General features: G+C 36.9%; 1 protein-coding gene across 2 annotated transcripts; it reads right to left on the bottom strand.

Moving 5' to 3' along the window:
- Positions 1–2,837: 2,837 nt before the first annotated feature.
- Positions 2,838–22,603, bottom strand: MANEA (mannosidase endo-alpha). Of its 2 annotated transcripts, none has more exons than XM_065681207.1 (5): positions 22,519–22,603; positions 16,148–16,740; positions 11,767–11,876; positions 8,864–8,940; positions 2,838–8,182 (listed from the first exon to the last, which is right to left on the bottom strand). In XM_065681207.1, the coding sequence occupies exons 2-5, from the start codon at positions 16,695–16,697 to the stop codon at positions 7,546–7,548; spliced, it is 1,374 nt and encodes a 457-aa protein (XP_065537279.1). In that variant the 5' UTR covers positions 16,698–16,740; positions 22,519–22,603; the 3' UTR covers positions 2,838–7,545. The 2 variants fall into 2 exon arrangements, with proteins under 2 accessions (XP_065537279.1, XP_065537280.1); XM_065681208.1 differs by lacking the exon at positions 22,519–22,603 and adding an exon at positions 22,183–22,235.
- Positions 22,604–23,269: the final 666 nt, after the last annotated feature.

Consider the following 23,269-nt stretch of genomic DNA (forward strand, 5'->3'; position numbering starts at 1 on the left):
CAGCACATTACCAGCTTTCTGTCTGCTTGTGACATGCGTACTGATGCCTTTAGGAAACAGGAATTTTAAGTTATTATTTTTATAGTTTTAGGAAGATGTTCCTCCAAGATTGGTGGGAGATTTTCAGCTTGCCTTTGTTAATGCTAGAACATAGGCTCTCTACTGGTTTTAACATTTGGACAGTATCTTCATTTGAAAGATGTCTTTTATTTCTAACACTTTATTCTGGACTTCTTTCAGTCCTCTTAATTTTTTTTTTCAATTGGTGCAATAATATCAATATGGTTACACTGCCCGTGTACAGCCTTCAACAGTTTTACCACTTAGGCATCTCTTTAACTATTTTCCTCACTTCTACACAGCTTACCCTTTTCAGTGTCATGTTACTGCAACGGGATTTTAAATTTTTTGCATTGTGCTTCTTCTCCAATGTTTTCATTATATATGTATATACATACATATACATACAACAAATCCCAAGTGCAAGTAGTAGATCAGGAAGCTTGCCAAAGGCTGGACCCAAACAGCAAGGCAAATATACTTTTAGCATGCTAACAATATGACTAACATTGATTTCCAGTCGTGCTTTTAGAATGCATTTTTTGAAAGCAGACTCTTCACTTACCTGAAATAAAATTTCTGTATTCACCAAGAATCATATAACACAATATAAGGACTGCTGAGCTTCTCACAAAGTAAATGGTTGGCAGCTACTTTCTCCCCTGAAAAAATCTTAGTGTTGTTACTAATAGATTAACATTGCTTTCTGAGGTTATTGGCTTCTTTTGAGCTAATCTGTTTTGTTTTTTTTTAAATAGTCATTTTTATTATTTTGATTAGTGGTAATGACATTATGAAATATTGTTGAAATATATACATTGTCATATATAAATTCATACTTATCAGACTGTAACTGGCTACATGATCTTAAGCAGCAGACCATCTTAGCTTTACGATAAAAATCTTTTCTAAGCTAGTACATGAGAATTTTCCAAGAAGTTTCTATTAAAAACACAACAAACTAGCAGTCTTGTTTCTCACTATGATTCTAAAAACAAAGTTCTATTCTGTTATTTGTTGTATCACACTGCAGTTTTGAGAAATCAGTCTTGAGAGATCATGCTGTGTTTCCATACCAATGGCTTAAAGTTATAAAACTAACTATGAAGACCAGTTCCTGGTCCAAGTTATAAAACTAACTATGAAGACCAGTTCCTGGTCTCAGACGCATAGTGCCCATTTCAGTGTATCAAATCCCCTCCAAATTAAACCCAAGCCACCTGCTACTGCGTTAGCTCTACGCACAGCTACTAAAACACCTCTTCAAACTTTCAAAAACATCTTTTCTAACTAAAATTGTGTCTTTTATATATTCTTCTAATTATGCAAAGTTCGATACATTTATACCCGAATTTTTACATAAAGGATTGTAGGAAGTGAACTTGAATAGTCTGATTACTTCTGGATATTCCATTATTTTCACAGAATCTTTTTTTAAATTTGACTAAACTGAAGTTTAAAAGAAGAAAGCTATAGATGCTTTTTGTTATATTCCTCTTTCCTCCATCTATACAGCCCAGCTGAAGAAACCACACACAATTGAATACTGTCTTTCTTCCTCATCTTTCACAGAAAGAATTTACAGAATATAATTCCATACACTGTATAGAAAATGATCAGATTAGATTAAAAAGGCAATAAATACTCTTGTCATTGTTCTTTCTTCTTTCTACTAAATTCACATGAAGTGATATGAAATACCCTAGGAGATTATTTATCTACTGAAATGCAGAAGTACTTCCCAGTCTCCTACTAAAGTGTCAATTATACTCTGTGTTGATTACCTTTTGCATTTCCTGGGACAGGAAGTTTTCAGGAAATAATTTGCACTGTATAACAAAATATTCCACCTTAACTACAGGAAAGAGTCACTTTCAGTGTGCTATAAAAAGGAAATGTGAAATGATGAAATGATTCAACATTTCACAATACTTTTTATTCATGTACAGAAATACACAGTACTGACTAGAAGCGTGAATTAGCTTTAATTGCTTTCTTACCAAGGTAGCTAGATTGCTGGGAGGAACAGGACATGTTTCAAGTACCAAAAAGGTAATTTCACATTTCCATGAAACTTAAGTGAAACAGCAAGCCTTACCTTCTAGAGTTCTTATACATGAACAGCACAACATACCATCAACAAATACTTCTTTGACCCCACTGTAGTATTCTCCATTGTGTAATGTAAACCATTCTCCTGCGAGACTGTTTGTACACCCATCCCTCCTAAACTTCTATATGAATGGTAAACTTCAATTTTACTTTGCCAAAATACAGTCGTACCTTGGGACTCAGAGACACCTGCAACACTAGATACCTTGATACACTATGCACAAATGAACTCACTTAGTAGCATAACAAGATGTAATACGAATGGGCCTGAAAACTTATTGTCTGCTTAAAAGCACTGTGACAAGCCTGTTGTTTTCCGTCTAATTAAATTCTACATACATACTGGAATTGAAAAGTAAAAATGCACTTTCTAAACTCATTAATAAAACTATTATCACACACTCCATTTAAATCACACTTTTGGGTATATATTTATTGTGTATGAAAGTATTCATACATAAGCAATAAGATTTTTTGTAAACATCACAGGGAATTAAAAATATTTCTTGCTTGAAAGTAGCAGAATCCAACCTGTCATTTTAATAGGATATAGTACTTTAAAAATAATTACTTCAGTTGTATGCACATATACGATATATATAAATAGACACACACACTTGTTTTTATGTATGCATGTAAACAAATGCACCTATGCCACAGCCCGGTAGGGTATTAAAAGAAATGTAACTTTTTTATTCATGTTCAATACATAGCAAAGATACACTATACGTTCACAACAAAATCATACCCATACAATATCAAATTCGTATCAGGCTTTTCTGCAGTACCACTAATCTTGTAGATTCTCTTTACCGCATATTACAACTATGAAGCCTTAGAAATACAATCACTTTAGAAGTTTACGTAACATTTAACATGCTGGTCAAAAGTAAAAAGGGAAAAAAGGAATGAAATATTGACACTATCTTATGCAAACAGAAAGATGAGGATCAACACCTGTAAAATACCTTAAGACCAGGAGAGAGATTTTGAGCTTACATTAAGCGATAAATAATTTGTCTGTAAATACTTTATTTCCTTTTAGATATATAAGATTCATAAAAAAGTGCTCTAAATTACAGTATGTCCTTGTACATGTGCCCAGAGATACATTCTCCTACTAGAAACAGTGCTGAAAATGCTCCTGTGAAATGCTTTCAAGAGAACCCAAGAACCATGTGTAAAATGTGTTCATTCAAACTATGCAGAATGTATACATACTAAGTTTCACAATAAAAATGAATTGATTAAAGATCCTTCTGCTTCAACAACCTCTTAAGAGACAAGTTATTGGCACCTCAAAAGAAAGGCATTGGACAAACATGATGATCAGTACAGAAACTACATTCACAATAACCTACAGCTTGCCACTGAAATAGTAACAGCATATGCACGCTCTTTCCCTCAAAATTCAGTACAAGTGTATAGATTTGAGAAACATGCACTACAATATAAGATTTAATATAAATTCTTATTTCAGAGAAGGTATCTTAAGTTTCAGTTTTGAGACAGCTCACAGAACTAAAACAATTTACTTGATCAGAACCGACAGAAGCAGAAAATAATCCACAGGTTTTCTTTAAAAAAAGAACTCTTTTACCACAAAGACTTCCTACTTGCCTCAGAAACCACTTCCTCTCTGGGCATACTCAGTCAGTAGTATGTGATCAATAACTCCAGGTATTTCTATATTTGCAAAGGCATAGTATGGCATGATGTGTGTTAAAACTTCTCATGGAGTTTCTTGCATAATATATAAATGTGGTATATCACTCTATGTACTATAACATATTATATAACAAGATGAGTCAAATGCAGTTAATCAGTGTAAAAATATTAAAAGTAATCATTAATACATCTTTTTTTCAATTAGTAAATAATAGGGGTGTGAAGCCAAAGTGAACTAGGGTCTGAATATTCTGTAAATTCCATTTCAGATCTGAAACTTGTAATAAATATTCTTCCCTCCCTCCCAATTTTGGCTGCTGTACTGTAAAGTTAATGTAACTGTAAAGGTTGGAGCAATCACCTTCTAAATACATTCACCTTCCCTCATCTCACACCAGTATCTGCACACTTGTAATGGTCCTATTCCTTTACATTTGTGCAAAGCCTCTCCCACAGATGAATTTTGATTGAAATTTCCAAAAACTATCATAGCTGTAGCAGCAGTCTATTGGCAAAAGTCTACATTCTCTATGACAAGAAGTAGCACTAGTATTTGCTCTAAGAATTGAGGAAGTATTGAGCATGCAGGCAGGGTAGTTCCAGAAGCTGCTATTTCATCAGCTCTCCTTAGGATCATCAAATACAATTCTAAACTCTGAAATATTTTATTGAGTTGCATATGTATATTTTAAAGCACATAAAAATACAGTAAATGCTCAGCAGCAATAAACTTCTAGGCACTTAATTTTAATTCTTTTCTAGAGAAATTCTGTAAATTCTTGTAGAGATCCCATTAGACACCAGTGTGGCAAGGCCCATAATACCACATCATAGCTAAATGACACCTTTACAGAAATTACGGAAGTCTGCCAGAGTAATGAAGATCCATTACACTGTTACCATAAATTATATTCTAAACAAGATAGATCACCTCAGTTGTACAATACAACAAATTTCAAATATTTCTATAAACAGCAAGAAAAAGAGCCACATTTATAGGCACAGAGAAAATAAACTGCCACTGGGAGAAAGAAAGGAACTGAAAAAAGAGTGCAAGGTTGTCAAGACTAGTAAAGTGCTCAGACAACTACAGGGAGAAAAGACTTGTGGATGACAAAAGTTTAAACAAAGGGAAAACAAAAAGACTTGTCCTTTAAAAAGGTTTCAATTCAGAAGATTTTTTAATAATATATGCAATACTTATATGCAAAAAATTTAATCGTTATCTCACATTTAAAATAAATATATGGACTCTTTGGGCTGTAAAAGCATAAGCATTAACAAATTCTATTTAAAAAATATCTAGAGCTACTTAAGGGATTTATAGGAAAAAAGTATAATCAGTTTCCTTAATAAAGGGAGCTAGTGGTTACCCTGGAAGTGGTTAAAAGCTTAGCAAGTGCTTCGTATGTCTCAGGGGCTATTTTGTGACTATGGTCATGCTTGTATCTACTTCAGTTTATCCACCTGACCATAAGTAAAACAAAATAAGCATTAGTAAACATTTCTTTCAGAAGCACTTTGGAGTTTGCAGAAATTAAGTAGCAAAATGCAGAAAATTATAAAGAGATAATAATACAAGGGGTAACAGGTTAAAACTTAAACAGGGGAAGTTTAGATTGGATATAAGGAGGAAGTTCTTTACTGTGAGGCTGGTGAGACACTGGAATCGGTTGCCCAGGGAAGCTGTGAATGCTCCATTCCTAGTGGTGTTCAAGGCCCGGTTGGACAGAGCCTTGGGTGGCATGGTTTAGTGTGAGGTGTCCCTGCCCATGGCAGGGGGGTTGGAACTAGATGATCTTAAGGTCCTTTCTGACCCTAACTATTCTATGATTCTATGAATAATAAGACTCCAATAACTCAAGGTGACTTCAACACACCAGGTTATATGTGTCGTTCAATTTCTGCATTTTTTTCAAGCATCTGAGGGCAATATAAGACACCTCATCTCCAACAACTGCAGACAAATGAAAAAAGGACTGCAAATAAGTGAAAGATACATAAACAAACCTTTTTCATACCAGAAAGCCTCCAGAAAATATGAGTAGTAAGTCACTTATATTTATTTGGAATGATAAAGGTTTCTGGAAAAAAAAACATACTGTTATGGGTTTTTTCTTTTTTTTAACCGGAAGTCCTCATATTCACCTTACAATTTCATGGATAGATTACTGTGAGAACTGAGCAAAGAATGTAATTTCTATAGGTCCTGCTGAAATCAGTGGAATTCCAGAGGTCACAACAGTTCCAGCATATGAACTAAAACACAGGATCAGCACCTTGCATATAAATAAATTAAAAAAAACCCACAACCAAGCCCCACAAAAAAAAAAAAAACACCAAAAAAAAATCCCAAACTACCAAATAAACAGGAAAAAAAACCCCAAAACCAAACACTACCACCAAAAAAAAAAAAAAAAGGCCACTTTGCTACAGAATAAACACTGCTGCAAATTAAACACTGCAATTTTTACTATTTTCCAAAATTCAGGAATTTGCTATGAAGTTGTACGAAAAATGACCCCCAAAAAAGAGAAAAAGAGGATTGCTGAGGAGACACATCTGAAAGTATTTATTTCCAGCCACACTACAACATTGTAAGTAGTGTTGCTAGGGAGAAAATCTGAATAATAACAAGATTTTAGGATATGCTATTCTGAAACCTGGAACAACCAGATCAACTGTATCAAAAATAGAAATCTCAGATTTCAAATTAAACTAATGGGTAGTTGCTGTAATTTCTACCAAACTAAACTGCTTCTAAATCAAAACTTTCCTAAAATTGTATTTATTGTAGTACTAGTAAGATACTAGGTTTAGAATCTTCAAACATTTAAAAAACCACAGTAGATGTGTCTGCAGTCAGTTAATAGACAACAATGGAGGATTTAGTATATTTTCTGCATGTTTAGTTGCTCTTTCCCCTAAAAAAAAAAAAAAATCTATTCCACTCTAAGGTTAATTTTATTTTTTTTTAATTCAAGGTAACATAGAAAAACTATGTTACTGGTTAGTATCGAGTAATCTGCAAAAGTCTGCACCCTGTACTGAACAGAACAAATGGAAGTAAACCAGGTATCTTTCAGCAGCTTTCAGCAGTTCTTTGGAACGTAATCTTTCTTTTTTTTTTTTTTTAAACAAAATCCACTCGTGTTGCATCACACACACCTCTTCAGTGTTTTTACCACAAGCTAGTCACGTCAAGAATGCCCTGTGTGCAAAGCATTAAAACCAGTAGATGCATACTATTCCACACACTACAGACATGCATCCTTTGAGAAGCTACCAGTATAAAAATTCAGATTACAGCATCACTTTGATTAGAAAGACATCTACAAGAATAAAGAAAGTAAGGCTAACTAAGCCAAATTTCTGTTCTACTTTGGTCATGTAAAGTTATGCCATACATGTTCTGGAAGCTCAGCATGCAAGTTATGACATCTAAAAACCAACAAAAAAGTCCCATCATTTTCCCTGAATACTCCTGAACTGCAATACTCAATAAGACAGATATGCCAATATTCTCATCATATTTTTACTCAACAAAATTCAAATTCAGTAGCAGTGCATATTCAAGTAGTAACACATTCAAGAGACACAATTCAACCACACCTATAATAAGGATACTTAGTAACACATTTTTCAGATCTTTATTTCTTTCCCAGTGCAGTCAATGTGTTCAAAAACAACTGCAGCAGGAACAGCTCACATAAGCCACTGTTCTTGTTCTTTTCTGTACTTCTCAGACCACTTCTGAGTAAGCTCTAAGTAAACATTTGGCTTATGTGGCTTATAATCAAGATAAACCACTTGTCCAGTCCGTTTGGGGACAGCTTTTTCAATCTGAGTTCCCTCATGCCACTCATTAAAAGATGTAATAGAAATAATTTCTGGTCGCACCAAAAGGGCTGCACTGAAAGCAGTCTCATAGTATTTCCCATTGACGCGATTACGGGTATTGTGGTTGTTCCACGGTCGGATACTAGTATCAATATATCCTGGTCCCACACTTGGAATAAACATCAAGTTGTTACTATCACAAAAGGCTTTTAAACTTGCCCAATTATGATGAGATGAGCCATAGGAGAAGCCATTGGTGGCAAAGTAAGTGTACATTCCATCAAAGCCGCTTCTCTGAATGTCATGCTTATGTCTTTCTTCTACAAGAAGTGCAATGAATAACGCATCATATGGAGTATTTCGAATAGTCTGGGATCCAGAAACAGTTAACAGATTTGCCCATATTTCAGGAATTGTTACGTAAGAGTCATAAACATAAAACATGGGAAGTAATCTGCCTGTGCTGGTCTTATGCCTGTAGAAGGCTGGATGGCCTCCATATCTACAAAGCAAACAAGTATTGTTAATACAAAATTTGCCATTTGGAAAATACTGTTTTACAAGCTGAAATAATTTCCAAAAAACAATTTAAAAAGACAGTGCATGTACATAGCAATTCATATAAATTTTCAGTCCAGTGTTTGCTGAAAGATTAAATAATGAATCTGCAAAAACCTCTGAATTACTAGAAATTAGTAACTGTCAAACTGCACAACAGGAATTAGCTTTTTTCTGGAGGGCAATTTAGTAGTAAATAAGACAGTATAAGAGACACTAATAAACAAAACAACTAATAACTGTACAGAATTTGTCAAGCTGAATTAAAGTCACTAGAGTTCAACACATTAAAGCTTTAGCTGCTAGTCTGTCACTATAAAAATGTATGTTTTATTTATGTATCATGTAGCTACCACTTCAACTGCTTTAATCCGAAGTATCATGACTTGTGATACTAATGGACGTTTAAAGCAATTTACATTTGAGTTACTATGTAAAATTCACCCTTCTCTATTTAAAAATCAGACTGAGTTTCGTACCACTGTAATATGAACAAAGTTTCTTACAGTTCTCTTCAGTCTTTGTACACATTTTTGTATATACTTCCAAGCTCTAGACAATATAGAGAAGTCCCCTAAACCAGCATGTAACAAACCCCAAAGGAAACCAATGTGGAAGAACTCACTTGTCAATGATGTATTTGACATTGTGGTACATACTGCGATCATCTCTATCTTTGTAAGGTTCAATATGAAAAGTGACCTGAAAGATGAAATCACAGTAAGAGCAACACAAATATAAAATACTATTGAATACATGAAGCAAGTACCAGTCACATTAAATACAGTTTCTCTCTACAGAACAAACATTTTCATTTGTCTATTTTGGGAATAATCGAACCCTAATTCAATTCCTGCACTCTTAAGATTAGATGCTTCAGATCCAAGGAAGTATGGTAACAGAGTAAATATTTAGGTATTTTAAAAAAACAAAACCAAAAAACCCAAAACACACTGTTGGATTTTTTTTTTTTCCCTAGGCTACAGCAAGTCATAAACATACTTCAGAAAACTTAAAAAAACTGTATCAGAAACTGAAAACTGAAATAAACTATTATCTATCTGAATGTCAAAGAAATTATTAACCAAAGAAAAATTTTAGTATTTAATTTCTAAACAATGTATTAAATCTGCCATAGACAATTCTCCAAGGAGAGTTTTCAGTGTCAAAATAGATTTTAAGATATGAGATATGAAAACTATAATTTAAAATTTTATAGATTTATCAACAGCAATAAATCCTTGGAACCAGATCTAATATAATGTACTGCTACTGTTATGAATTTCAAGCTTGAAGTTTATAGAATTATTTAACCTATATATGTGAAGTACTTTCACTGAAAATTGCCATTGTTTTTAAATATACAATTAAATGGAAGAGTATATTGTATTAATCCAAGCAGCCAGTTTTTCAGAAGCAATTTTAGAGCAGAAGGCATTTAACAAAATAGCCAACAATCCTGCAACAGTAGCAAAATTCCACTGTAGGAAGCCAGTATCTATCTCTATTAAGTACAAACTATAGAAAAATACAGTGTTAGACTAAATCACTAGGACTGGCAGGACAAGTTGAAGAGCACTATAATTTCATATTTCATTAAAAACTATCAAAACTGGACAAATCAAAAGAACGTACCTTTTAGCAGACATAACAGAAATGTGCTTTGCATTTTGGTTTTGGTCTACCAACATTCCTAACACTCGACTATAATAACTTACTAGTGCAAGAATGTTTAAAAAACTTTACAGCATTTAGACAGCATTCCCTGGTAGTAGCTATATTCTATACCTGTATTCCAAGTAATTATCCCAAGCAGTAACACCAGTTCCATCCGTATTCTAATATTACCATACTATTACATGCATTTGCCTTGGCAGAGTATTTCATTTTGCCTTGGCTCTTTTGAGAGACTTGAATGATAACAAGTTTTATATGCAAGCAAGCTCCTTTAGATAGATAATCTGAAAATTTTAGGGATGGATAATTTTTTTCATTATTCTTTTTAATAATTTACCATTACATCTTTGCAATCCATGTCATATAATGTAATTCACACAGCATTTTTAACAGTTTCAAAATTAATTCTGTATGTAATTCAACCTTCCTACTTTCCTCCTGCTTGTCAAAGAATCTACAGATACTACTACTGACAGCAGATTTCTCTAGGAATCTGCAACTTGCATAACTAAAACCAGAGTGGATGAGCAGACTATATTTTTAGTCCCCAGTACCGACAACACTATCCGGAGATGATACACATACAGCTACTTAAATAATCTAAAACCTCACATTTATTACTCAGCAAGACTAAAAGGCAATGCATGTTTTCTTTATCCCAAGTGAAAAAACAAGTTTTATACTAAAAATAAACAAATCTAACCACGATTTTATATTCTACTGATCAATTCACATAGTCTTTAATTAATTTGATATTTCATCTGTTTGTGGAAGCCAGTAATTTAACCTTTCTATGCTGTCATGCCCTGGAGTAATTTAAAGTCAGAGCAGCATTTCTTTGACCTTACTGTCCAAGGCAAATGTTCCTGATACCTTCTGGAACAACGACATTCATTCAAACTAGAACTTCTAAGTCCCTCTTTGTTATTCATAGATGCTTACTCCTGACCTCTACAATCAGGTGCCAGCAAATTTTAAGGCAATGTAAAAAAATGGGGTTAGTCTTTCTTCAAAAGATCCTTAGTTTACTGATCACTGTATTCCATAATATTTTGAAAAAATTTAATACCTTCCTCAACAGCCAAGACTCATCTGAAAACAACGTACAGACGAACTTTAAAAACTGTTTCCTAAAAATAAAATTAAAAAATCCACACCACCACACCTCAGATTCTGTAAGCTTCAGGTCTGAACTGAAACAGCAAACAGGCTGATCATGGCTGTTGTGGTTCAAGAACAGCAGTTAACTCAGAGCCATGCAGCCTCTCTCTCACTCCCCCAGATGCTTCTTAGTCCCTCCACTCATGGAGAGATGGGGAGGAGAATTGAAAGAACGTAACTCCCACGGGTTGAGATAAGAACAGTCTAGTAACTAAGGTATAACACAAAACCACTACTGCTACCACCAATAGTAATAATGATAAAGGAAACAACAAGTGGAGAGAATACAACTGCTCATCACCCGCCGACTGATACCCAGCCCGATCCGAGCAGTGATCTAGGCCTTCCAGGTTAACAGTTTACATACTGGGCATGATGTGCTGTGGTATGGAACACCCCTTTGGCTAGTTTGGGTCAGGTGTCCTGTCTCTGCTTCCTCCCAGCTTCCCATGACCCTCCTCACTGGCAGAGCATGAGAGACTTAAAAGTCCTTGACTGGGGTAAGCACTACTTAGCTTCCATGAATCAAAGGAAGAGCAGTGTAACAGGAGACAGAGACAGAAGTCACCATTACATGACAAGCCTCCCTGGTCTATACAAGTCAAATATAGTTTAATACCTGTAGTTTAACATTTTAGCAAGGTTACTATTCTAAACAGTACTATTTTATGTATCTTAAAAATACTTTACCTTTAGATTATACTTGTGTGCATGATCCAAAATAACAGGCACCAACTCATCAGTTGGTTCTCCATTTTCATCAGCCATACCCGGTGGGTACCATGAAAGCACTATTACACCTGAAAATACAAAACTTAAGTTTTAAATCATGTTGTTTAACATACAACACGTACAATGTAACACTGTCATGAGTTTTAATTATTGGTTGACGTGAAATCTACATAATAAAAATTAGAATTTCATATTTTTAACGATTATGAGATCTCAGTATTTGCAGAGTGGATTTTAACTTCTTTTATTGTTTAAAAACAACAATACAAACAGTGGCAAGATCATCTGTCAATACAACAGATCTGTAACTCAGTGTCCCAAGCCTAACAATTAGAACCATTTCCTCCCCCTTTTCAACACAGCATTCTAACCTCCAGGTTGTATGAAGAGGAGGAGAATGCTCCCAACTAAGACACTATAGCTATGCCACAGTACAGGCAAAGAATACCAAGATACATAGGGTTACAGAACACTCAAAAGATGAGGGATATGCATATGATAAGAGATTCTTATTTTATGAAACTTTATTGCCCGCTGTATTTCTGCATCGTACATCTGGCTGTACTACAAAAAACCCACTTCATACTAGAAACAGTGACTGTAATCCCGTAACCTTCATTCTTGCTAGAAGCAGTTATTATGGTGTAATCCACCCTCCCAACCATGTGAAATTAGTTTTAAATTTATTACCTAAAAAAAAACGCTTGAGAGATTACCTATAGTTTAAGGATGTTACTACTCATGTCAAAAAAAGAAGATAACAAATACAGTGCCCCTATACTGTAATTTTTCTTCTCCATGAAAGCAAAAGAACACACACCTCTCCAGACAGGCTAAGTCCCTTGCTTCTAAAATAAAATGCTGCCAGATAAGTAAGTTAAAACTTTAAGGTGTGTGACTGGAAATAATATCAGGAAGTAGGTAAGACAGAAAGAAATACATTAAATACTATTTAAAACACATTGAAGAATAAGCCAATGTGATTTTTTTTTTAATTACGCAAAGACTTAAGTACACAAATCAGGTGACTGAGATAGCAAAGTATATACTCTAAATTCCATCTATTTTACTAACATCATAACATTTCCAACTAATAATTTCCAAAAAAGTCCAAATTTATGAAAAAGAAATCATAAATCAGCATGAATACATAATCACCTAACATCAAAACCAGAAATTTGAGGTCACAGAATCACAGAATCACAGAATCCCAAGGGTTGGAAGGGACCTAAAAAGATCATCTAGTCCAACCCCCCTGCAAGAGCAGGGTAACCTACAGTACATCACACAGGAACTTGTCCAGGCGGGCCTTGAATATCTCCAGTGTAGGAGACTCCACAACCCCCCTGGGCAACCTGTTCCAGTGCTCTGTCACTCTTACAGTAAAGAAGTTCTTCCTGATGTTAACGTGGAACTTCCTATGCTCCAGTTTACACCCATTGCCCCTTGTCCTATCACTGGATATCACTGAAAAAAGCCTAGCTCCATCATCCTGACACCTACCCTTTACATATTTGTAAACATTGATGAGGTCACCCCTCAGTCTCCTCTTCTCCAAGCTAAAGAGACCCAGCTCCCTCAGCCTCTCCTCATAAGGGAGATGTTCCACTCCCTTAATCATCTTTGTGGCTCTGCGCTGGACTCCTTCAAGCAATTCCCTGTCCTTCTTGAATTGAGGGGCCCAGAACTGGACACAATATTCCAGATGCGGCCTCACCAAGGCTGAGTAGAGGGGGAGGAGAACCTCTCTTGACCTACTAACCACTCCCTTTCTAATGCACCCTAAGATGCCATTTGCCTTCTTGGCCACAAGAGCACATTGCTGGCTCATGGTCATCCTCCTATCCACCAGGACCCCCAGGTCCCTTTCCCCTTCACTACTTTCCAGCAGGTCAACCCCCAACCTGTACTGGTACATGGGGTTGTTCTTCCCCAGATGCAAGACTCTACACTTGCCCTTGTTAAATTTCATCAAGTTTCTCCCCGCCCAACTCTCCTATATACAGAAGGTAGTTCAACTACCCTCAGCCCTTTCTCTCCACATTTTATCAAAAACAGAATTGCAAATAATAGACTAACTGCTCAAGAACAAGAAAAATGCCATTATTTTACCACCCATCTTTTGATGAGCAAGATGTAAAGTAGAACAGTAACAACAAACTTAGGTTATACTCAGGGTACCTTGAATACAACATCTGTCAAGAGCCTCTGCTATATTGTTATGAAACAGAGAAAAGTTCAGGAGACATAACTGTTCCTCAAGGAATGTAAAATCACATTTGCATTAGTCCTGCTACTTAATATTTTCCTTCCTGTGGTTAAAAAACAGTTATGTACCACTTTAGGAAAAAAGAAAGATGGACTCAATGCCAAAAACAACGGTGTTTTAAATCAGAGTAGTCACCTAAGACAAATTAAGGACTTCAGACTGGACTACCACAAAAACAGGCTGGTGCAAGAAAATAAATTTCACCAAGCAATCTGAAGAATAAAATCTATTGTATTAATCTGTTACAAAATAGAAAATTAATAAATAAGAATTCTAAAATATAAGAATACAAGGAAGCACTGCATGAGACTCCTGCTGCTCCAATCTCCTATACGCCTTTGATCATTACACTATATTGGCTGAAAGAACCACTTACATTTTTCTCCTTTTGTAAGTTCCTTGATAAAGCCTCAAGAAAAAGTTAGATGAAAAATTATTTGACAGAATGTAAAATGCAATCATGGATTAGACATTGTCTAAGATTCAAAAAGAAGGAACGGCAAATAGTTAACCTCATAGTACACAAAAATGAACAAAGTATAATTCTTATTTAAAAAAAACAAACTATATGAGAAGTAACAACCTGAGGGAAAAAGCTGATGATTTATGTTGGTCATATATATACTTACATCCATAAGTCAGAACAACAGCAGGAAAAAAATCACTTTTGACAAATACAAGCAGTATGTTACAAAGAGTATGTCACAGTAAGCAAGAGCTATTCTTTCACACTGCTGAGTTTTAAATGGAAAACTAACTTCAAACTACTAAAAAAGCTTCTTTTGCAAAGCATTTTCCCTAGTATTTGGCACCTTTTCCATCCGCAGTCCAGCTTTATTAGACATCTGTATAAAGATGAGAAATATAACAGATTCTTCTGAAGCTACAAGTGCCCTCTCTGCTTTCATCATATATCATGCATTATTTTGCTTTAGGTAAGACTAAAAAAGTGCTTATTGGCAACTAATATGAGAGATTTCTCTGCAACAGCCTTCCCACAGCTGCTGGTATTCCTGTTAACGTTACTGTATTACGGAAAAGGATGAGAAATTTCCTACATTTGTATTAACCTTTGTACGAAACACAGGTTAGGTTAAAAAACAGGAGAAAACAATATCCAAGAAGTAACCATTATACAAGTAAACACTGCTAATGGGAATGTAACATTTAAATCAAACCTTGATTGGGTGAATCAAAGTGATTCAATTCAAGGTGATTAGCACTCTAAATAATGCTACAAGCTCTGGTCATGTTGCTCCAACTACATTTACAGAAGCTGTTGAGTTTCAAAGCAACCTATATGACCACTTATTTTAAAGAAGATAAATGAAACAACGACCATAAAGCCCAACAACAGAAAATGACACCTAAGAAATATTGAATATTCTTATGTATATAGCCCATCTTATTTAGATAAAGGGAATATCAAATTGTGTTGGGAAAAAAATATACTTTTAGACAAAGAAATTAACTATAATTAGCTACGTTGAAACTACTGTACCTGAGCTCAAGGTTTGGATTAGATGTTTGCACAGACAGTAAGAACACCTATAAACACACTGTATAAAAGCTATAAAAGCTTGCATAAAAGCTATAATTCTACATGTTCTTTGATATACGTATTAATACACAATTGTTATTGCACACAAAAATTCAGAAAAAAAAGCTCCTATTTGAACATACTGTTCCATACCCATCTTAACAGGGCTTACCAAAACCTGTTTTTAAAACTGGAGTATTAATTTCAAAAAATAATATACCTAATCTATTCTAACAGCATTTTCTGTACTTTCTACATATGTTACCAGTGCTTAAAAGTAAGTCATGAAACATGCACCTAAAGGATTACGAATGCAGTTCTTCTATTTCTGTGCTGTTACACTCATCAGACACAGCTCTAAAGATGTAGGTTTCAGCTGGGAGTTAAAACTCAGAAATACAAAGACATTTAGTAGTTTCATTCTAATTTCCAGAATTACATAGAAAAATGGAAGAACGGGTCAGTTGTGTTCATTCATATATTTAAGGCTGGATAAATGAACAACATGCTGAAATTTTAACATTCATTACCAGTTGAAGCTGCACGCATTTGCTTCATGTGGGCTTCTATGACAGAAGGGTCTTTGGAACTGTAAGATCCAAGTTCAGGATAAAAATTGGCTCCAATGTCCTCAGGAGGATTATGTCTTCCCTTTGGATAGTTGTTTGCAATTTTGGGATCCCAGTGTGGCAACAATGGATGGTTCCAGTGAATGTATTTACCATCAAACTGTGGATTGCCAAACCAACTATAGTAGAATATGTGAAAGTTATAATTAGGAGATGACAGCTCTTCTTCCAGCTTGTTTACAGGAAGCATAGATGCTTTCATAGTATTGACTGCGATACTATGCAAATTATTGACATGCGTTACAGTATCTCCTTGAATCCTATTTAGTGAATTCTGTTTATTGTCTAAGTGCACTGTCCGTTGCTGAAGCTCGGGCAACAAACCAAGTCCAAATGGATCCCCAAAGCCAGCTCTGTCAGGTCTCAGTGTCTTCAAAGCCATCATTATGGAGCAAATAAACAAAATAAAAAGCAACAAAATGATGCATGTTCTTCTGCGAAATCTTGCCATGATGTCATAGTTCAGAATCCAAACAGAAGGATTTTGGCCGCAACTGATCAAAAGACAGATATTTTAAGGTCAGATTTCTTATTAACTAATTCAACAGTATGAAATACTTCATAAAGTTTCTATATAACAGAAATAATGTAGGGAAAAATGTGATGCATACACAAACTGCATAACTAACAGCCCAGGGCAAGGCAATGGGTGACAAAAGACATTTCTGTATTTGAGAATGTGTGTCAGGTTCTGAGGTTCTACCCCCAAGGACTCATATATTTTATAAAATACCTTCTTTTTGAACTTTGTTGTTTTCCTAACCCAAACAAATCCCCTGAAATGGAAATTCTGGTTATACTATTTCAGAAGTATCATGTTTTGACAAGTCTGATAGAAACAGCACAGAAAACAGAAGGTAAAAAGTAGAAGCCAGGAAAGGAAAAAAACGTAGCAGAACAAGAGTTAAACGACAAAATGGGATATGACAGAAGTACAGCTTATACTCCAAATACAGATTTCATTTGCTAACCTATTGACTGGCTTCGGACCAACCACTTTGTGCTTAGCTAAGCAATGCATATAAGGAGGAAATTCTTTCCTGTTAGGGTGGTGAGGCAGTGGAATCGGTTGCTCAGGGGGGGCTGTGAGTGCTCCATCCCCGGCAGTGTTCAAGGCCAGGTTGGATGAAGCCTTGGGTGGGATGGTTTAGTGTGAGGTGTCCCTATGTCCCTGTGGCAAGGGGGCTGGAACTAGATGATCTTGAGGTCCTTTCCAACCCTAACTATTCTGTGATTCTATGAAATTAAACTCAAAGCAACAACTTTGCAACTTCAGAGATTTAAAATTCTGATTTGTTTTCTGAATTATGTAAACAAAAAAAAACCAGCACAGCATTAAGGATGGACCTCAACCAGAAAGGCTGAAAGTTAGCTGCTGGCAGCCTCATAGTACAATGTCACAGCTGCGTGACACTTCATGCAGAATTCCAGGACTAAATTCAAAACAAGACCAACAGTATACAACAAGATTTGAGCCCTGAAAGTAGAGGGAAGGAATACAGTATAACTGAATGCTTAATTATTTATAACTTTAATTCCTGTTCAATATTCAAAACAAGAGAGCCTGAGACGAGGATTAGTGAAATTTAGGTTATCACAGACTTACATGGAACAAGATTATGCATAAAACTGACAACGCTAAACTGGGTCTTAGAATAAATTTCTGATTCAACAGCCATTAGACATAGCATAGCTGTGATTTTGTATTTCTGCCACCAACCTCTAAATTTTAGAATCTTACTTTAATGTACTGAGATACACAGATGTCTTCTTAAAATACTTATGAAGTACCTCACCTTAGTTTCCTACCAACGTCCTTTACTACTGTCAAAGTGAATTAACATATAGCTCAATTGTCACAACACTCTGTGTTACAGCTGTGATAATCTCAGATAAGGAATGTTAGAATATCCTTTTTAGCAATACAGTCTGAACTGGATTAGCAACATGACACTGCCAAAAAAAGGAAGTTTTGCTTCCATTTCCAAACTTCATCTGTTCATTTTACTGTTTATTTTTAGTTACCTCTGGAATTCATCTGGTTTTCACAGTAATGTCACTTATACACATCAGCAGCAAAATCCTGTTAACATCCCAAAATAAAAAATAAAACACCCCTATGCACTTCTACCTTCTTACAGAGCTGACTCAGCTGAATGCATATCACAGCACTGATGTCAACAAATGAGTTAACAGCACAAATGTGGGAAAGGATCAAAAATGATGCTGCTCATTTTGCCCAACTGGATTGTGAAACCATACATACCTTTGGCTAGTGTCAGGAAAAATTATTTTACACCATCTATGCTTACAGTACTAAAGACTTTTCATTAACAGGGTTGGTATCACTTCACATCAAATCACAGTTTTTTTTTTTTTTCTCTGGCTCACAACCCACTCCAAGGTCTTAGAATTTTGTCAAAGAGATTATCTGGAGTCCAGAACATTTTTTTTTTTCCCTAATAAGAAACTACTTCTACTACTTTTCCTGTCTCCTTTCTAGTCTATCATGCTACCCCTCCCTTGGAGTTTAACTCAACTTTTCATTAGACGAACTGATGTTTCCTACAAGGTCAGGATTTTTTTATTTTTTAAGGGAACAATATTATTCCCATGTATTCCGTTTTCTTTAATTTAACCCAGATGCTACTGATCTTCATCAAACAACATACAAACCTGCCAGTGATACGTTACTTCTGCAACTATAATTTTATCTCACCTCTTCTGTAAAAAAAGAATTCAAGATTGTAATGTTTATAATCAGAATGTTCATAAAGTCTTTAATTTGGGTCTTCGTATTCTATATCAAAGAAACTGTTCTTTTTTATTCTTTCTTTGATATATCTACTACTAAATTCCTTTACAGCATCACTTTTTCATTAATATAAAGTGCTTCTTCTGAAGTGTTGACCTTAGTGTTCCATGTTCTTATTTTAACAAGTATATTTTTAATGGAATATTTATCGTGAAAGCATACTTACTAAAATCTGACTAGCATCAGGAGAGACTCTGGTCTACCATTGCATATTCTAAGCCCTCATAGAGGCTCAGCACTAAAGTGCAAAACTTCTAGAACAAGTAAGTGATACCTATAGTAAAGCCTTGTGTTCTGGGGAGATAGCAATCTCAGTGATGACATAATTCAGCCCTGGCATAGATACCTATACTGTAAAAGCTGCACTGAAGAGCTACAGTTTGGCAATGCTTGTATTGTGTCACTTGATCTTGTTCAGAGCTGCTCTAAAGACAGTGACAGATAAATTATGCTCATCAACACAAGTGCCATAGCAGAATGGTAATATTAGGAAACAGAACGAGCAAACATGCCATGTGAAACAGCTACCTGAAGTCTATTCTGGGAACCGGAAAAATCTTAGACCGTGTTTCTCATTCAACAGCCATGAGAGAGAGCATAGGTGTGATTCTGTACTTCTGTCACAGACATCCACATTTTAGGACCTGACTTCAATTTATTGAGGTACACGGGTCATTCCTACATACTCATGAAGTACCTTGCCTTGGACTGTTGGGTGCATTTGGATCTAACAGAAATTCCCTTTCTCAGTAGGAAAAAGTCAGCCTGAATAACTTCAGCTTTATGCAGATTAACATCTCGCATCCAGAGAGTTACTCTGACTCATATGATGACTTGTTAAGTAGTAGCAGCTTTTCCATTCTAACCCCAAGTTTATTGATCCACATTGGTGTACCAGAAATAAATTAAGTAGTTACCCCCTTTCTCTTGCCTAGTCATAACAGGTCAGAAAGAAGAATGAGTTAGTTTAGATGACCAGTCTCTGCCTCTGGGCAAAGAACAGGCCCAGTGTAGAGCAATGCTTTATCGGAATAGTTAGGCACCTTCAGCTATTTGTGCATCAGAGACTTAATGAGCGAAAAGTTGTTTCTTTGTACATGAAAAAACACCTTCCATTTAGAAACTCACCTATTTTAATTTGATCTCCCTAGTTCTCAAATTAGAAGGGACAGTAAGCAAGTATTAATTTACATTTATTTATTATTATACTTTCTGCTTTACTAATAGCTCAATTGCTTCTATCAGGTTCTCTGAGTTTTTCTTTAGAGAAATGTCTAGTCTGTCTAATCTGTATATAGTATCACCATCATGGGATATATTTAAACATTTTTCAGGTGTTTCTCTTCTGTACTGTTTCAGCTCCACTACATCATTCCTTTCTGAAATTAAGGCAGCACATTTTAATACAGTGTGACTTTCAACATGCATCCTGCACGTAAAATTGCCTTTTGTTTTGATCTCTTTTTTTTTCGTAATTTTATTCCCTACCCCTCTTCCTGTTTTGTTTTTTTTTTTTTATCAATTCACTTCACAGCTAATGCATTTAAACTGATAACAAAAATGTTATCATCCCTAAATCAAGTTCCCAAGTAGTAAAAATGAGTTCAAAGTCACTACTGTGAAATTAAAATTTTCTTTCTTCTATGAATTTGAATATATATATTTCAACTAAATGTTTGTTTGGTTCAGTTTTGGGTCTTTTTAATTTTTTCTAATCACCCAGTCCATATTGGAAATTTCTTTGACAAATCTTCCACTGAGACGTGCCTGAAGATTCCAGGATCTTTGATTAACTCTGTTGGTGTTAACCCTTCACTACCACCACTCTTTTCCAAATCAGGAATTGTTATCTTCAGGTCCAGACCAAAAGCACAGAAATCAACTGATTTCGGGCCTGGGGAACAAAAGTATTAATGATAAAAAAGCAACAGAGGCTGACAACATCTTCCTTGTAAGAGCCTTGGGTATATTAGAAAAAATGGTAAATTTCTTGGAAGTGTCTGCTTAGGAAAAGTCCTTTTCTAAATAATTTTTTTAAAAGCCCTGAAAATCTTGGAAGATGACATCACAGATGGCATGCAGACATTTTATAGCCTACATACTAAATATAAAAATTTTAAAGCACCGCCAATAATAGAAGGTTTCTTTTTCATCCAGCCAATTTAGAAAGAGACAGTTGAACCATGACAATTCTAACATGGATAACTGTATCATTCACAAAGAAGGGAATGTGATTTTTTAGTAACCATATTTGAATTTAAGATAGCTGCAATAACAAAAAAAAAAAACAACCCTGTTGCACTTCCTTGATTCTAAATGTGGTAAGACAGCCTCCAGCACTGAATTATATTTAGCACCACAGAATGGTCTGGAAGGGACCTTAAAGACATGTACTTCCAACCCCCTTGCCATGGGCAGAGACACCTTCCACCACACCAGGTTGCTCAAAGCCCCATCCAACCTGCCCTTGAACACTGCCAGGGATGGGGCAGCCACAGCTTCTGCGGGCAACCAGTGCCAGTGCCTCATCACTCTCACAGAAAAGAACTTCCTAACATCTAATTTAAATCCACCCTCTTTCTGTTTAAAGGCATTACCCATTGTCCTATCACTACATCCCTTGTAAAAAGTCTCTCCAGCTTTCTTGTAGGGAGCTCTTAGTTACTGGAAGGCTGCTCTAAGGTCTCCCCTGAGCCCTCTCTTCTCCAGGCTGCACAAGCCTAGCTGTCTTAGCCTGTCTCCAGGGGAGAGGTGCTCCAGCACTCGGAGCATCTTTGTGGCCTTCTCTGGACTTGTTCTAACAGGCTCACCTCCTTCTTATGTAACATACATCTTATTTTATATGTAAGAGTATTGGATTTCAACATGCCCGCCTTCTCCTGCCTTGAAAGAACACGGACTATGAGCAGCAGCAGACCACGGAAAGACAGCAACCTTCCTCTCCGGGAGCTACCTGTGAACCGGGTTCCCGGGGCTATTTGCAGTGCGGGCAGCTGCGGAAAGAAGCTGTTTAACAAGAGTTGGAAGTAAGAAAGGGAAGCGCAGTCAGCTTACTCCGTTGCTCCCCTCCCCTGAGCAAGCCACCAAATTACGAGCCTTCACACTTTCCTCCAACACTGACCAGCCGAGCGCCAGAGCTGTCAGCCAAGCTCCATGCCAGCCAAGGAGCTCAGCATCCCCCGCGGGCGGGCGGGAGCGCGGAGGTACAGTCCGAGCAGCACCCTCAGCCCCTCCGACAACGGCAGCAGGAGGCGAGCGCCTTCCCCTTGTCTCCTAGCCTCTCCCAGCCCCGATGAGCCCCACGGCTCCACAGCAGCGCCCGGCCCGGCCCGGCCCAGCCCGTCTTCTCGCTACCCCTTTCCCAGGCCGCCGCAGCCGGCAGTGGCACTAGCGGCGCAACTGGGGCCCGCCCCGGGCCACCAAAGCATGCGCCCCGTGTGCCGCTGCCGTTACTCACCCGCCCGAATCAGGGGCGCTGCCCGACGGCCAGCGGGTGGGCGGGGAGGGGGGCGTGCTCACAACAGAGCCTGGCTCAGCGGTAGCCGGGCAGGCCGGAGCTGCTCCACCGAGGCGGGGCGGGGCGGATGGGGCACGCTGTGTGCGCATGCGCGGGCAATGGCGCACGCGCGGTGGGCGGGCCTGTGGTAGGGCGGTGGCTGTCAGGTCGGTTGGTGGTTAGTCGTATGGTTGCTCTGTTCGTGCACCGGTGTGGGGGCTCGGCGCCGGTTACTGTAGGCTGACGGGAGGGCGGGAAGCAGAGATTATCAGCCTGCCTGCGGCTGGGTGCGCTCTTAGGTTGCTTGGCTTTTCCCTCCGTGAGGGAGGGACGTGAGCAGTTGCGTGTTTGGACGCCATCGGTTTTGAAATAGTCTTTTGCACTCAAAAGAGCTGAAAATTCTTCTGTTCTTTAAATTTCTGTGATGTCTTGGTGGTTGCTTTTCAGCTGGGGAAGAACTTGCACAATGGTAATGGCTGGGTAATGCCAGTGGTTTAAATCTGGATGTGGCAAATAGATGGTTCATGATGTGTAAAAATGTGGCCGTTCTGCACAGTGTGGGACGTCAGTTTATGCTCTGTAGAGTAAGGCCTGCAAGATGGTCATGCACTGAGGAAGTTAGTGCATTGGAGTAACTGTCCAATTTTATACCATGGAATCAGAACAGTTTAAAGTTGGAAGGGACCTTAACACTCATCCAGTTTCAATGCCC

The sequence above is a fragment of the Lathamus discolor genome, chromosome 5 (genome assembly GCF_037157495.1).
Source record: "Lathamus discolor isolate bLatDis1 chromosome 5, bLatDis1.hap1, whole genome shotgun sequence".
NCBI classification, from domain to species: Eukaryota; Metazoa; Chordata; class Aves; order Psittaciformes; family Psittacidae; genus Lathamus; species Lathamus discolor.

What these genes read in the sequence shown, in the direction of transcription:
- MANEA (XM_065681207.1), bottom strand. Translation starts at nt 16,697, where the DNA reads ATGGCAAGATTTCGCAGAAGAACATGCATCATTTTGTTGCTTTTTATT. An exon ending in CACACAAGTATAATCTAAAG is followed by an intron (nt 8,941 to 11,766) that starts GTAAAGTATTTT and finishes TTCATCTTTCAG; the next exon opens with GTCACTTTTCATATTGAACC. An exon ending in GTCAAATACATCATTGACAA is followed by an intron (nt 8,183 to 8,863) that starts GTGAGTTCTTCC and finishes TTTGCTTTGTAG; the next exon opens with ATATGGAGGCCATCCAGCCT.